The sequence below is a fragment of the Xiphophorus maculatus genome, chromosome 3, assembly GCF_002775205.1.
Source record: "Xiphophorus maculatus strain JP 163 A chromosome 3, X_maculatus-5.0-male, whole genome shotgun sequence".
In the NCBI taxonomy this organism is placed as follows: Eukaryota; Metazoa; Chordata; class Actinopteri; order Cyprinodontiformes; family Poeciliidae; genus Xiphophorus; species Xiphophorus maculatus.
The window spans coordinates 15,995,402-16,009,526 of NC_036445.1; the positions used below are offsets into that span (position 1 = coordinate 15,995,402).

General features: G+C 39.2%; 1 protein-coding gene across 1 annotated transcript in view; it reads left to right on the plus strand.

Moving 5' to 3' along the window:
- LOC102218112 (probable assembly chaperone of rpl4) overlaps positions 1 to 14,125 on the plus strand; it is a 33,507-nt gene that overhangs the window by 16,362 nt on the left and 3,020 nt on the right. The window contains exon 10 of the mRNA XM_023331605.1: positions 5,803 to 5,952. Coding sequence (XP_023187373.1) covers positions 5,803 to 5,952 — 150 coding nt within the window. The remainder of the gene's footprint in view (positions 1 to 5,802; positions 5,953 to 14,125) is intronic.

The window sequence follows — 14,125 nt, forward strand, 5'->3', positions numbered from 1 at the left end:
ATTTGAGACATGTACAGTACTGTGTAAAGGTCTTGAGTCATCAAGTAATCATCTATATAGTTTTCTCGCAAGTTGCAAGACTTTCTTAATATGTTCTATCCACTTTCCTGTGTTTTTGCAGTTTCTATGTTTAAATCCATAGACCTTGTGATCATAAAGTCTTAATTTATCTTTTTACTTTAGCCTCTTTTTTCACTTGGTTTTTCCGCTGGTATTTTTCTTTTTGGTAGGCAAAATAACTCCAACCTAGGAATCATTCAGACACAAAAAGACTCTCAGACAACTTGACAAAAGAAGCTATTTTAAATCAGATATTTAGGAACGTTGATTCTGTCATAATGAATTGACTTTATGTTCTCAAGTGCCACCTATTATTCAGCTTGCAAGACAAATACCAGTTATGGTAAGAATGATCATCAAGCCCGCAAAAAAGGCTTCATAGTTCATAGTTCTCCTGACTAAAATGCTATTATTTAATGAGCTGCAGGAGCTCAACCAGTCAAAACTTTAGTCAGATTTAAATAAGTTTTTGGTGCAAAAATGAAAAATAACTTGCCCTCACTTCAAGAACTCTGACAATTAATTTTTAAGGTTCAGATGTTTAAAGTCACTAATAAAACATATCTGTCTCTTATGATTGCTGAGCAAGCTGGTTGCTAAAGAAGGTATGTTTGTGTTTTATTACTTGTCAATCCAATGGATTAAAATACCCAGTTTTATCAGTCTTACTGCAAACTGTTGTCTAATTATCATGATGCAGTGCCCACTTCTGTATCACACTACCTCACTTACAGCGTCACTGGAGAAGGTGAAAGGCTCAGTTCTTTCAGCTGAGGTGTTGTTTGTGTCTAAAAGTATCAACATTTCTACCTGTATTGCAATCTCAAAAGATTTTACTCTCAGAATTATTGTCATCTTTATATTAGCAGGGTTTTGTAGAATTAGATGTGGTTCCAAAAAGATGACTCAAATATGATTTATTATCAATGTTCACAAAACATACATTTCTACATTAATAGTGGCTCATACTGTAATGAAGTACCAGTTGTGTTTCTGTTTGCTTAACACTGGGAACTGAAAGGAGATATTTCAGTATCCAGTAATGTTATCAAAATCCAAAGATTTGAGAGTGACAATTACTTCAGTTTATGAGAAATGTTGCTGCTTCACCATTACACGGTCTTAGACTTAGATTTTCTTCTAGGATATATTGCTATTTAATAATAAACCTTTGGAAGTTTCACATGCTTTTATTGATAAATACATCAATTTTAAGCAAAGCTTCTGTATTTACAATATCAGCAATTCTTTTTGAAGATTTCTACAATTCATCCATAATGCCACTTTGGATGAAAAAATCTGGGCCAAATTCTGGCACATGGTGTACTATTCTTGCTCTATAAGTGCTTGAAATCACTTTTTCTTTTGGTCCAGTCACTTTTTGAGGAATGACTGTAGACTTTTATTGGGATTAAGATCTATACAATTGTTTTGCCAGTAACCTCAAATGTCCTTGTCTGGGTCCCTGGGCCACTTAGTTATCACTTTTGCTTTGTGATGCAGTTCTCCAACTTTCTTGAAAAACATAGTTTATCACCAAATTGGATAAGGATCCATATCCAGAAGATTCCTGGATAATAATAGACAGCGTATATTTATGAGAATGTGGTGCATCAGTTTGTTTATAGAAAATAAATTAGAGCCAGGAGGAGGGTCTTGGCATTGTCAATCATGCACATATACGCACTGCTCACATCCTCCCTTGCTCTCTGCTGCCACAGCTCCTTCCTTACAATGCAGTGAATGTACCAGCTAGTAAACATGACCACCAACGACAGAGGATAAACAGTTTTCCTGTAACAGTAAGTTGTTTCTCCGCCCTTAGCACAGCTGCAGCGAACTGGCAATCTTGAGCTAAGCTCAAGATTGAAGAAGCATGTACACAAGCATATTGAACAGTGCTAAGACCCTCCTCCTGGCTCTGATTGTTTTTTTATGAGCAGGCGTGTTGCATTTCTCTACAGGGAGGAGGCAGAGGAGCTTTGTGATTTATATATATTTTTATTGTGCATCTGTCTCACGCTGTACTGTCAGGATATACTGACAGTTTTAACAAGTTTTAGAAAAGTTAACTACTGCAGCTTTAAAGCAAAAGACTGGCATACTGAAATATAAAACTTGTGGAAATTTTTCCCATACTGCCCAACTCATTGCTGGTTCAAGTGGAGGAACTGAATGTATCAAAGGTATGGTAAAGACAGACAATTACGCCGCAATTTAGAACAATTTGTGCCCCCATGTCTGAAAACTAGGTCTCAGACGAAGTTCCAGGGTCTTTCAGAGAAACATAAAAGCAGGACCCAATCATACATGTTACTGCACAAAGGGACAGTGGAGAAGGAACAGCTTGTTATATAGCATCCAGCTATGAGGCCTCATTTACTATTGTAGGGGGGAAAATGGCAACTTTAAACTTCAGAGGATCAATAGAAGAGAAATCATACAAACCAAGAGCAGGCTGTTACAGGCAAGGTCTGGGTAAAAAAAAAAAATATTTTTCTTAATGTTAGTGGATTTCTTGACAGGCACAGGATTATTGCAATTACTGATCTGATAAAAAATAAAAATAATTACAATTAGATTTAGTCATTCGGTATATACCATATCATAACTTGTAGGAAAAATATGAACAAAAACACAAAACAAGGTCTGATTGGTTTTATTGAAAAACAGAAATATAAGCAGGTATTAATATCACGCCTTGTTATAATAAATTATGGCCATATGTGGGTGAAAGAACACAGACAAACATGTATCCAGAACACTGGTATTAGACCCCTGTGTATTGAAGATTAAATTTGAGTGTTTCACTTTCCCAAGATTGAGATTAAATTTATAGTGCTGAACATGATCAGATCGAAATAGAAATAAACTAAAAATAGGCCTCTTATCAGTTATGAGTGAAATTTTAAAGGAAACTAGTTAAGCTCTATCTTTTTGAAATTGTTGATTCAACTGAGCCAATTGGTGACTGGAATTGAGGTCATCTGATGTGAGCAATATGCACACACAGATACAGAAGTATTGCTGCAAACTGTGTCATAAAACTTGGGAAAAAATTAAGAAAAATTTCTATAAAAAATCTTGACAAAAAGAAAAAGGACTTGATTTATGGTTCTAGTTAGCATATTTCATAATGACAATGAGGGCTGCACAGTGGCGCAGTTGGTAGCACTGTTGCCTTGCAGCAAGAAGGTCCTGGGTTAGATTCCTGGTTCTGGGTTTTTCTGCATGGAGTTTGCATGCCTGGGTTCTCTCCGGGTACTCCGGCTTCCTCCCACAGTCCAAAAACATGATTGTCAGGTTAGATGGTCTCTCTAAATTCTCCTTAGGTGTGTGTGTGTGCATGGTTGTTTGTCCTGTTTGTCGCTGTGTTGCCCTTCGATGGGCTTGTGACCTGTCCAGGGTACCTGCGAGAGGCAGCCTTATTAAAGGCGTTAACTCGTGTTCATTTTTATACATACAGTGAATAACAATCCATAATTTAGGTGTGCCAATTTATAACCAAGACTGTAAACATTCTTATATTGGACTTGGCACTGAACCTATTCCATGGTGGCATAAATACCTGTATTCTTAGTGATTCAGTAAAAAGTATGTGCCAATCTGCTCTTAAAATCCTCTGTCAGTAGCAGAAAATGGGAGTTTGTCGCTAAGCGTTACATAGAAGAGCACTCTTCCTCTGTCTTTTTTCCCCCTGCACTCCACCCTCAGGCTCAGCCTCCCACACAAACCCCTCCACAGCCAGATTGAGAGCAGCCATCGGGGGCTGAACTTTTAAACTCACTCCTGAGACAGTTGATTTGAGCGGACCTCCACCAAGCCACACAAACAAACAAACAAAAAAACTGGTCCAAATGGTCAGTTTTCTTTTTCTGTTCATTTTACAGACAAGAAATGCACAAGTGAGACATATTTAAAGACGGCAGTAACTCACTCCCCTCGTCCTCGCGCTTCCTTTCCTGTGTCAATTCCTCCTCTGTGCAGCTGATAAGTGTTGAGCTCTCACATCTGCCTGCTTGCACTTTTGCATCTCAAAGCATGGAACCCTACTTACATAACATTAAGTCTGCACAAACAACCGAGCTGGTGTTTTGCCAATCTTGTTTCAAAGGTACTCGCTTGATTCATGATCGCTTTGTTCTTCCCTCGGTGGCGCCATATGGGAGCTAAGATGCGACTTGACTTTGAAATTATGACAGAGCCTGCGATTTGATTGACACAGTCAGAATTCCTTTTAATGTGTGTGCTTTTGTGTGAAGTTGTAGCTGAGTGGAATAGATTTCTTTAATTTGCTCACTTTAAAAAATTTTCATATAGATGCTCAGTCGTTTTTGTTTCCTCCACGCATCTCGTGGTGGACAATCTGTCACAAAAAATTTAAAAATTTCTCATTTTTTAAGATAACTAATGTTTGAATTAGGAATTGAATTAAAACATTATTTATTCCAATGATATTCTCACGCTTTTTGCTGATTTGCATTCTAAGTAAATCCCACAAAGAGGAACAACACCAGAGTCCTATTTCTGTATCGTTGCTGCTGTTGTGATAAGCACAGCTGCAGGGGGAAGGGGTAGCCTCCTACTCAGCCTGCTGGGCGACAATTCTGGATTCAGCGTGCCATGCCACGATGTGTTTGTTAGCTAAATGGTTGATTTGTCAAAGGTGCTGGGTCTCCCACTGCCGCTACCCTCAATGAATAATGAATAAAGCTAATATTTGTTTCTTGGTGCTTGAAGAACAGTGGGTGGGTGATCTTTGCCCTCAGATGAGAGGCGCGCACACACCTCCGAGTTTGGAGTGAGTTAGACGTGATTGTTTTTAAAGGTGGAAGGCTTGGTGCAGCTCAGTTGATGTGATTATCCAGAGGCAAGAAGCATGATTATTGGAGGTAAAGAAAACTAGATGATTTCAGAGCAGATACTTAGAGTTAAAATATTCCACTTCTGTTTAAACAATAGCATTATTTCTTCTTTTTTCCCCTTCTTTTTTATCTCTACCTACTGATATTCGGGGTGGTCAACAAGTGCAACGGTGAGCACATTGTTGTTTCTTTTAACGTTTGCTGCTCAGGTGTGATACATATCCTAAGCTTCAAAATCTGATTTCCGAGGAAAATACAAAAACAGCATGTGCTCCTGTTGTTTTGGCATCTCCTGCTTGTTTCTGCCTCTGTGCCAGTTAAATATTTCAGAACAAAAATACCCAAATCAACAGCTTTTATTTACTGGGATACAAGTAACATGTACAATCATTATGTACTTTATTAGATACACCTGCTCAATTGCATATTAGCACAATGCCATACTCTTTTATTTTTAGGTTGGCAAAAGTCCTCAATGATGCATTTTCCCCCCATTACTGATAAAATGTCCATCCTTGGCTCAAATAACCCTTTGTTGAAACCTAAGTTTGTTTAATATCATCTCTGAACACCTGGAACAATAGCAGCAGCAGCAGAAAGTGACTCCAGGTTAATCTCCTGAAAATCTAAGAAGAGTAATGATTGTACAGTAACATATTTTAATAAAGTTCCCTGGTACAAAGAGCCTTAGTTGCTGCAGCTGCAGCTTTCAGTCAGATAATGGTGTGCATACAACAAAAACATGTATCCTTCCTGTCATGTATCATCAGTTCTGAAATCCCTCTTTCTTAATGCAGAAATCTAACTGAAATTAAGAGCGCTTGCTTTTTGCAACTGAAGTCTCTCCAGCTTACCCTTCTCGATCTGTATCTCTTAGGTTTGGTATCTGTCCGGCTGGGTGTGCTACCTCCAGTGGGAAAAAGCAAAACAACACCAAGAAAGAGAAGAAAGTGAGGCATTGGAAGAGAATGAGGAGTGGAAGACTTTACAGGATGCTGCAAGGTCATATTTGACTAATGCTAAAAAGGTAATTTTCTTGGGAAAAAAAATCAGCAACATCATTGTCTTTGTTCAATTTTAATAAATTAATATCTCAATGTTTTGTAACTTAAGGTTTTGAGTCAATAGACTATGTCAGTGGTCCCCAACCTTTTTAGTACCACGGACCGGTTAAGACTTCGCAAATTTGCTGCGGACCGAGGGAGGCGCACGTCTGGAAAAGCAAAGCGGAGCGGTGGGGAGGGTGCGTGCGTCGGGAGGACCGGGGGGGGTGGATATGCGCGCGTAGGGAGGAGACGGAAACCGATGCTGTTTGTGGGATCAATGTTGCCGCCAAGACATAACCGACAGAATCTGGTTAAAGGATTTTCAAAATAACACATCCTCCAGACTCGATACATAACACGGAAATATTTTATTTAATTACTTATTGCGCGGCCCGGGGGTTGGGGACCACTGGGCTATGTTGACGTGCTCGTAGGAGAAAAACCAACAGATCAAAAGCCAAACAAATAATAATTCACACACATTGAACACTTAATATATCAATAAAAAAAATCTCCAAATATGAAAATGAATAAATTTTTGTACCATGTTTATTCTTAAAAATGTACTGAAACACTTCCCTATAAGCCTGTATGGTGCGTCAACATTGGTATGAACTGAGTGCAATTTCTCCCCCCATTATGTGCATCAACAGTGAGTGCAGATAGTTAACATCTAGTAAGCTGCCACAATAGGTTATTCTCCAAAGACTTGGTTCTTGTCAGAGAAATAGCTTATGCAGCACCATGAACATCAGCCCATTCTCACTAAGCTTCATTGTTGCATCAGAAATAGCTGTGCAGAATCTCAAAGATGTTAAAGTTTTCACCCGGCTCCCTTCGCCACCCCCCTCCCTCTTTCCCACAAACAGACACACACAAACCAAGTGATGTGTCTCATTTATTCTGTCATTCTGTCAGGGAGTAATACCTCTGTGGAGCAGTGATTCATGTTAGTCTAAAATCCAATAGCCTTGTAAATCAGGCAGCCTGGGCTAAAGGATGGCAGACTCCACCTACTATTTTTTTCTCTTACTCCCTCCACCCCCATTGCCTCCTGTTATGCATCTCCTCTACCCATCTGCCACACCAAAATGTGCTCTTAGAAATGAGTAGCGGCAGGTTAGTGACAATACATTGATGTTTGTTCTCTCCGGACTGGCAGTATATTGACTTGACTGTCTCCTAAGCATCTTTAGACTTCGTCTTCAACTGAGACAGAGAGGCAGTAAGTTTGCAACAGGCAAGAAGGAGAGGACATGGGAATCTTGTGCATATTGATCATAGTTGCCAGCAATGGGGAGTATGAGACAATTGGAAAAATGCAACAAGAAACGGGATAAATTAAGTACTTAGCTGGGTTGCAAAGAAAGGCAAAGAAAATAGGTTGAAAGTCTTGTGAAAGAATTGTGCGAGACTTCGGAGCGTGACGGATAAACAGCATAGCAGTTTCTCTGCAAGCCGAGTGGAGCAAAAGAATAATGTGAACGGTAAAGCACAAAGACCTTGGAAAGGTGAGGTGGAATGTGTTCCGGCTCCCTCACAGCACATTCAATTCTGTAGCGTTGCATGTGTGCACGTCTATCCATTGTTTAGATGCGATCTAGATTGAATCTGAGCTTTATTTCGAAGCCTCAGCTTGAGTTTTAATTATTGATATATCTCTCTGCTAGTTAAAATGGGTTCCAACTTGGAAATGAGGCCCACAAAGCCCAGCGGCTGGTTTTGGCACCAGTCCACTTCTGTTCTGCAAGAACTTACAAGGAGTTAAAATTACCAGGGTCATAACTTACTTTATGACCCTGGTAAGTTAAGTGTGCAGGGGGGCGTTGTGTGAGACAGGCACATGCACATACAGCGTCTTGCAAAGGTACTCATACATACTGAACCTTTCCAGGTTTTGTCTTGTTAAAGCTAAAGTGTTTTATTGCAGTTTTATAAGATAAACCAGCAAATTATCATATATTTATCAAATGCAAGGAAGTGATTGATTTCTTTTCTTTTTTTTTAATTACACAGAAAAATCTTAAAAGTGTGGTATGCACTCGTATTCACTGCTAAATAAAATTTGGTGCCCCAAGGTTTTTTAGAAGACAGCTAAAATATAAATCCATCATCTAAAAACAATCAAATGCATACCTCCAAATACATGACGATCACCTAGATTGACAAGTTGACCAAGGAGAACCATGTTAACTCTGGAACAGATGCAGAGATCCACAGCTCAGGTGGTAGAAACTACCAACAACAGGACAAAAATTAGTTTTGCACTCTACAAATCTGGCCTTGAATAGAGGTAAAATAAAAGTTATTGTTAAATATGAGTCCAAACAAAGGCCTGTTTGCAGTTTGTCAAAGCAAATTCAAAAGAGGATCCTCTGGTCAGATGAGATCACAATTAAATGTTTTAGTCTATACTCATAATGCTATGTGTGGAAGAAAATTAACACAGCAAAAAACCTGTTTGAGGCTGATAAATGGTGAGGCTGGAGTTTAGCTTCATCTTATGCAGGACATAAACTCGACAACTACAACCAAAGCTACAGTTGTTTAGATCAGGGCTGCCCAAACTTTTTGAGACCAAGATCTACTTTTTCTCTCACCACCTGAGATCTATCTCGTGACACAAAGACATAAAAATTGTAAATTAAACTCTCTTGACTTATTTTATATGCAAATATATATCAGTTATAGCAGAAATATTAAAGTGATAGAAAACCTAGTGCAGTTTCTTCCTCAGTGAGATTCTGACACTGGGAGGTTACTGGTTTCTCTGTCACAAGCTGGTTGCAAACCTGAAGCCAGCAGGTGTCAGTCAGTTATGGTAGATCTGAAATTTGGTTTGATGACGTCAATATGAGAAGCTACAGACTGATAGGAGGAACCAAAGAGCTCTGTAAAGGTAAAGACAAATCTTCTGAAGTTGGAATATAATTCATTTAATTTCCCATAATTATCGCGATAGAAGCCATTTGTTTGTTAAAATTTAATGAAATATATTTGTTCTATTTGATGTTTGTTGTGAATACTCACAAGTGAATGAGGTAATTAGTCCAAGTTTGTAGTTTATTGAACGTTCAGAAACTACAGCGGCTGTGATGCGCCACAGCAAAGGTAAACAAAGGTAAAATAACCCAAACAGGTGATCAACTCAAAACCACTCCTACCTTTTTACTCTCCGTCTCTCTCTGTCGTGTAAGCACACCCGTTGCCCTGGCAACCGCCTGCACCCCACAAGCCGAGGAGAGATTTCGTTAAAAACATAACATTCAGTCCATTACGATATCAGGTTTCCAGGCTTGATATTTATTTCTCGATTATTAATAAGCCTCTCATAAACACAGCGATGGTTGATTAGCTAATTTAAACTCCCGCTCTGCTAGTCAGTCGGTCTTTGAGTCGCCTTTTTTTTTTGTTAATGGAACCAAAAGGCACTGAATTGCGCAACACCTTGTTGAAACAATAATTACTGAGATTATTAATTTTAACACTTTTGGTGATTTTTTAAAAATTATTATTTTTTAATGAAGATACAAACATTTAGGATCTTAATGAATATTTTGATAAGTCTGTCAAAAGAGAAAGTGCTGGTCTCAGCGTCCTGGCGACGTTCAGTTTGTCACCTACTGCCGAGATCGACTCAAAACCTTCCCGCAATCGACGTATTGAGCACCCCTGGTTTAGACCAAAGCATATTCATGTTTTAGAATACCACAAAGTATAGACCAAAGTCCAGCCAAGCATGTGTGATGCAACCTAGAGTGTTGTTCACATCTGTTTTCTATCCAATGTAATATTGGTTTATCTATTTTGCAAGTGATGGTCAAAACAATGTAAACCAAGCAAAGCTGGTAGAGACATAGATTTGCTGCTGGAAGAGAAGCAAATGGTGGCTCTACAAATGATTAACTCACAATGTCTAAGTACAAATTCATTTAATACTTTTCAGATTTTTGTTTATGAAGTGAAAGGAAATCTTTTTTGCTCAATTATTCACTAATCTCCATTACATAAAATGCCAACACAATATATTGAAGTTTGTAATTGTAGCATGTTAAAATGTGGAAAAAAAGCACTGTATTTGTTCATGTATGCTCAAATTTGCTGAATTGTTTGTATTATTTCATTTCTGTGGGTTTTTTGCCAAATGCATCAGGTGCAAACTGCTTTGCAAAAGAGAACAATGGGGGAAAATTGATTGGAAAAAAAGAGTAGGAGATGACCAGCAGAGTGAGTTGGAGCAAAAGAAGAGAGGGGGGGGACCAGGAAAGGGAATGAATTAGACTTGGTGTGTGTTTGTGTGTGTGTGTTGATGCAGGGGATGTGAATAGTGGGCCTGGGTAAAATCAATAGTAAACCGGACGTGAAATGGAATTCGAGATAGGGTGCAATTTGAGGAGGGATCTGCGGTGTATGCACACAAGGACAGTGGTATGTATGATTGTGTGAAGGGGTGGATGTGTGTGTGCAGCAAAGGAAGCTAGGGCAAAGAGAGGTCAAAAGCTTAGCCATTTGAAGTGGTTGAAAGGGTATCCCACGAGCACAGATTGTGGGCAGGGGGCTAGTCGTGTAATTTTAATGCTTTTCCCCTACAAGGATGTGACTGGAGCACCTGGGGTGTTAAGTTGTGTGAGTCTGTGTGAGTTTTGCGGTCAACTCTCTGGAGATTTTCAGCGACATGCCCTGTTCACACTCCAGAAGCTCTAATCTCACCCACTGTCACACCCTTGCCAGTGTAGAATTGTTCATAAAACAGTGAGATACAGCAGATAAGTTGGGAGGAAAAAAAGATGGTCTAATGAAGAAATATTCAGACCTTAAGGAGTTCATTGGGAGGACTTGGCACTATTCTGCCAAAATGGTAGACGATTGTGTTCTCTTTGTACGAATATATAGATGAGAGCGAGCAGAGACATCCGTCTCCTTGACTGCAAGGTCGTCTAAGGGGAGTGTAAGAGTGCAAAGCTGAAAAGGAAAAAAAAAAGTGGACGAGAAATGCAGCGGTATTAGCAAATGAAATAAAAGAAAAGGTGAAATGAAAGTGGAAGTTAAGCATAGGTGTGGAGCAGAGGGCGAACAATGATGGAATGATTAGGCTTTTACCACATAATCAGCCTGTCTTTTATCTACCATATGCCTGGTAGGCAATTTCTTCAAATTGCCTACCAGGCAATGGAAGGAAAAGAGTACATTGTTGGACACAGGGTCGAATGGTGTGTAGCTTTTACACATTTATCTTCTTCATACTGGGTTATAATACAGATACAATACAGATAATTTATAATGCATCTAATAAAAAGGGGAGAGAATTAAAAACATATCATTGACTCGTATTTTATGGTAAAATCTATTTTAATTTTGAAAATAAGAAGAAAGTGACTGCAAGGGCATTTTAACCCACCATCTACCTACAGAGATTACATTGTGTATCTAATTTTCTACAAACTTCCCTTCCACAAACTTCTACAAACAAAAATTATTTCTTCAAAATTACTTAGCTGACTTTTGAAAGTTGAACACAGCTGGATTTTCCAACACTAAAATGATCCAAAACACACACCAAAACTGGTTTCCGAATAAGAAAATCAGGCTAGTATCTATTGTAATTCAATGCAATCCACAAACTAAGCCTAAATGTGGGGTACAAGACAAGAACATGTTGATCAATTTAAATTTATATCAATTCAACCGCTTCTCCAGAGCTTTATGGGACAAATATTAGTGAGAGGATATGAGAGATATGCCACTCTGCTTTTAATCTTGTATGTATAATTTCAACCTTGTGTGGATAAGAGATAAATTCAGACTTGTTCGTCAATTTTTTTACCCCCTAAAAAAGTCATTAAAGTTATGCTACATTATCATCCTACCCTGGAAAAAATGGTTCAAAAGCATTAAATCAAACCCCTAAACTGACAATAACTGTAACCTGAGGCAATATTTATTCCACAGAAGCTGCGACTTGTTAAAGCCAAAGTCACTTCAAAATGCAGGAGCACATATCGACAGTGGTTGTGTTCGTGCATTCTTACCTGTACAACTGCATGAAACATGCGAGCAGTTATAGTAGTGGTCAGGTGCGCTTTGGTCCATGACTTTAAAGTGGAGCAAGAAAAAGCATGAAAAAGTTATACGATCACACACCCCCCCTCTGTAGGCAGCTCTCTGGGCCGTGAAAGTGAGAAGAGAAAAAAAAACCTGGCTGCTCTGAATGAGAAATGCCTGTGTTTTGTCTTTTCGGTTTTTTTAGCGACAGCCATGCTGATCTAAGCAGCGCTCATTGTGGGATGCGTAAAGAATAGCTCCTGTTTGTTTTCCTCTCTCAAACCTTCACAAAGAATAATCGCGTTCAGTCCCGTAGACACAATGTGCTATTGATTTGCAGAAAATATCTGCTACCTGCAGATAGAATTTCCAGGGAGCATCTAGTGGCTTAGAAAGCAGACAAAGTTTGAAAATGTTCGTCTCATGTATTTCATTATTGCTCAAATGAAGCTCATGTGAAATACGCCACTCTATTTTTTGCCCGAGGCTGCAACATGCACATATTCTCTGCTCTGAGCCAAGCCTATTGCCAACCCTATTGTGAAGCAAGCCTCTCTTTTTTTGCAGGTATACATCTCTAGGCATTTGAAAGTGACAACGCTGTAATGAAAATCCCTTGGTTTGTGTGGCTGTGTATGTGTGCAGCAGTGGTGTTCTGAAAGAGTCTGGCAGGGTCACCTCTCCCCCCTGGTATCTGTTTCTGTGCCTGGACCTGGGTCACGCTCTGCATCCCCGGAGCTCCGATCTGCAGAGACAGCATTCGCTTAAATTTGCACACACACACACACACAGAGCACACATTTTACCACTCCAAATGAGTTCCCATGGGACTGCGTGTCTCCTGTCAGGACCTGCTGTTGCTTAGAGACTGGTCCTGGGGCAAAGCAGTCACTCTCACTCACTCCCCTGGCCTCGTTACACTTTTACTTAGAATGATGGCGCTCGGCTGTGTATTGTCCATGAGCTTAAGTGAGTGTGTGCTCTATGCTACACATTTTTAAAACTAAATAAGATTCCCTGCATTGAACACAATCATCGTGCTTTTTCCATGTTTCTAGAAACGGTAGTTAAATTTAAATGGCTGCATTTGTTTTTCCATACTCTCAATGTGTATACAAAACCACAATCTCATCATGCAGCCCCTTTTTCGAGTTCAGTAATTACACACAAGAAGGCTATTTTACAGAGATAAATCTGCTGGCAGTTTTGAACAGCCCTGTGTTTTTTTTTGTTTTTTTTTGTTTTCAAATCACATTTTACTGTCTTTGTGTGTGCACAGGAGTGCATGCATCTCACAACAGCAAGAGGAAGAAAAATGGGAGATTTCTTCTGTCTCTTGTGCTGTTAAACTGTGTATCCAAATGTGCTAATTTGACAAATGAAGGACAAAAAGGCTTTAGCAAAGCTGAGGTAGCTACTGACGGATGACAGATTTCACTGGGTATTTCAATTAGCCTAATGCTGAAATGCTTAAATCTAACTACTGAGCGGTACGGCACAGGTCGGTACGGTTTGGTACGCTAGTTTGTGCATTTCATTTATAAAAGCAGCCCATACGACTGACCAGTAATGCACACTTCCTGGCCCCCCTTCAGTTGTAGGTCCATGGGACACTGATACAGTGTGATTAGGGCTGCTTCTGTAAGCTTTTAGCTGCTGTTAAAGACTTGTGCAATGAGGCTATTTCATAAACCGGTTCATCCAGTTTCTCACGCAAAATCAAGAGATCACTGCTGCCTACTCCCTCTTGCAGGTGGCAGTATTTCACACTTTTACAATACTGCTGCCTTAGCCTCACTAGATGTAAAGTTCCATGCTGTGTTCCAGTTATCTCAGAGCTCAGGGTTCGGTTTGAGGTCACATCTCAATGTTGTTATGCAATGTTTGGTTTATTATTATTAAAACTGATATTATCATTACTATTAAAACCTCATTTTAATAGTACCGTGGTTTCCCTCTAGAGAAACCATGGTATATTTTTATCATATCATATAAGAACTTCATATCAGAAAATGACTAGTCTCTTCCCTTCAATATTTCTGCTTTTTTTTAATTTAGTCTTGATTTATCCAGGTAAATACTTTGAGAACCACTTTTCAATTACAAACATGA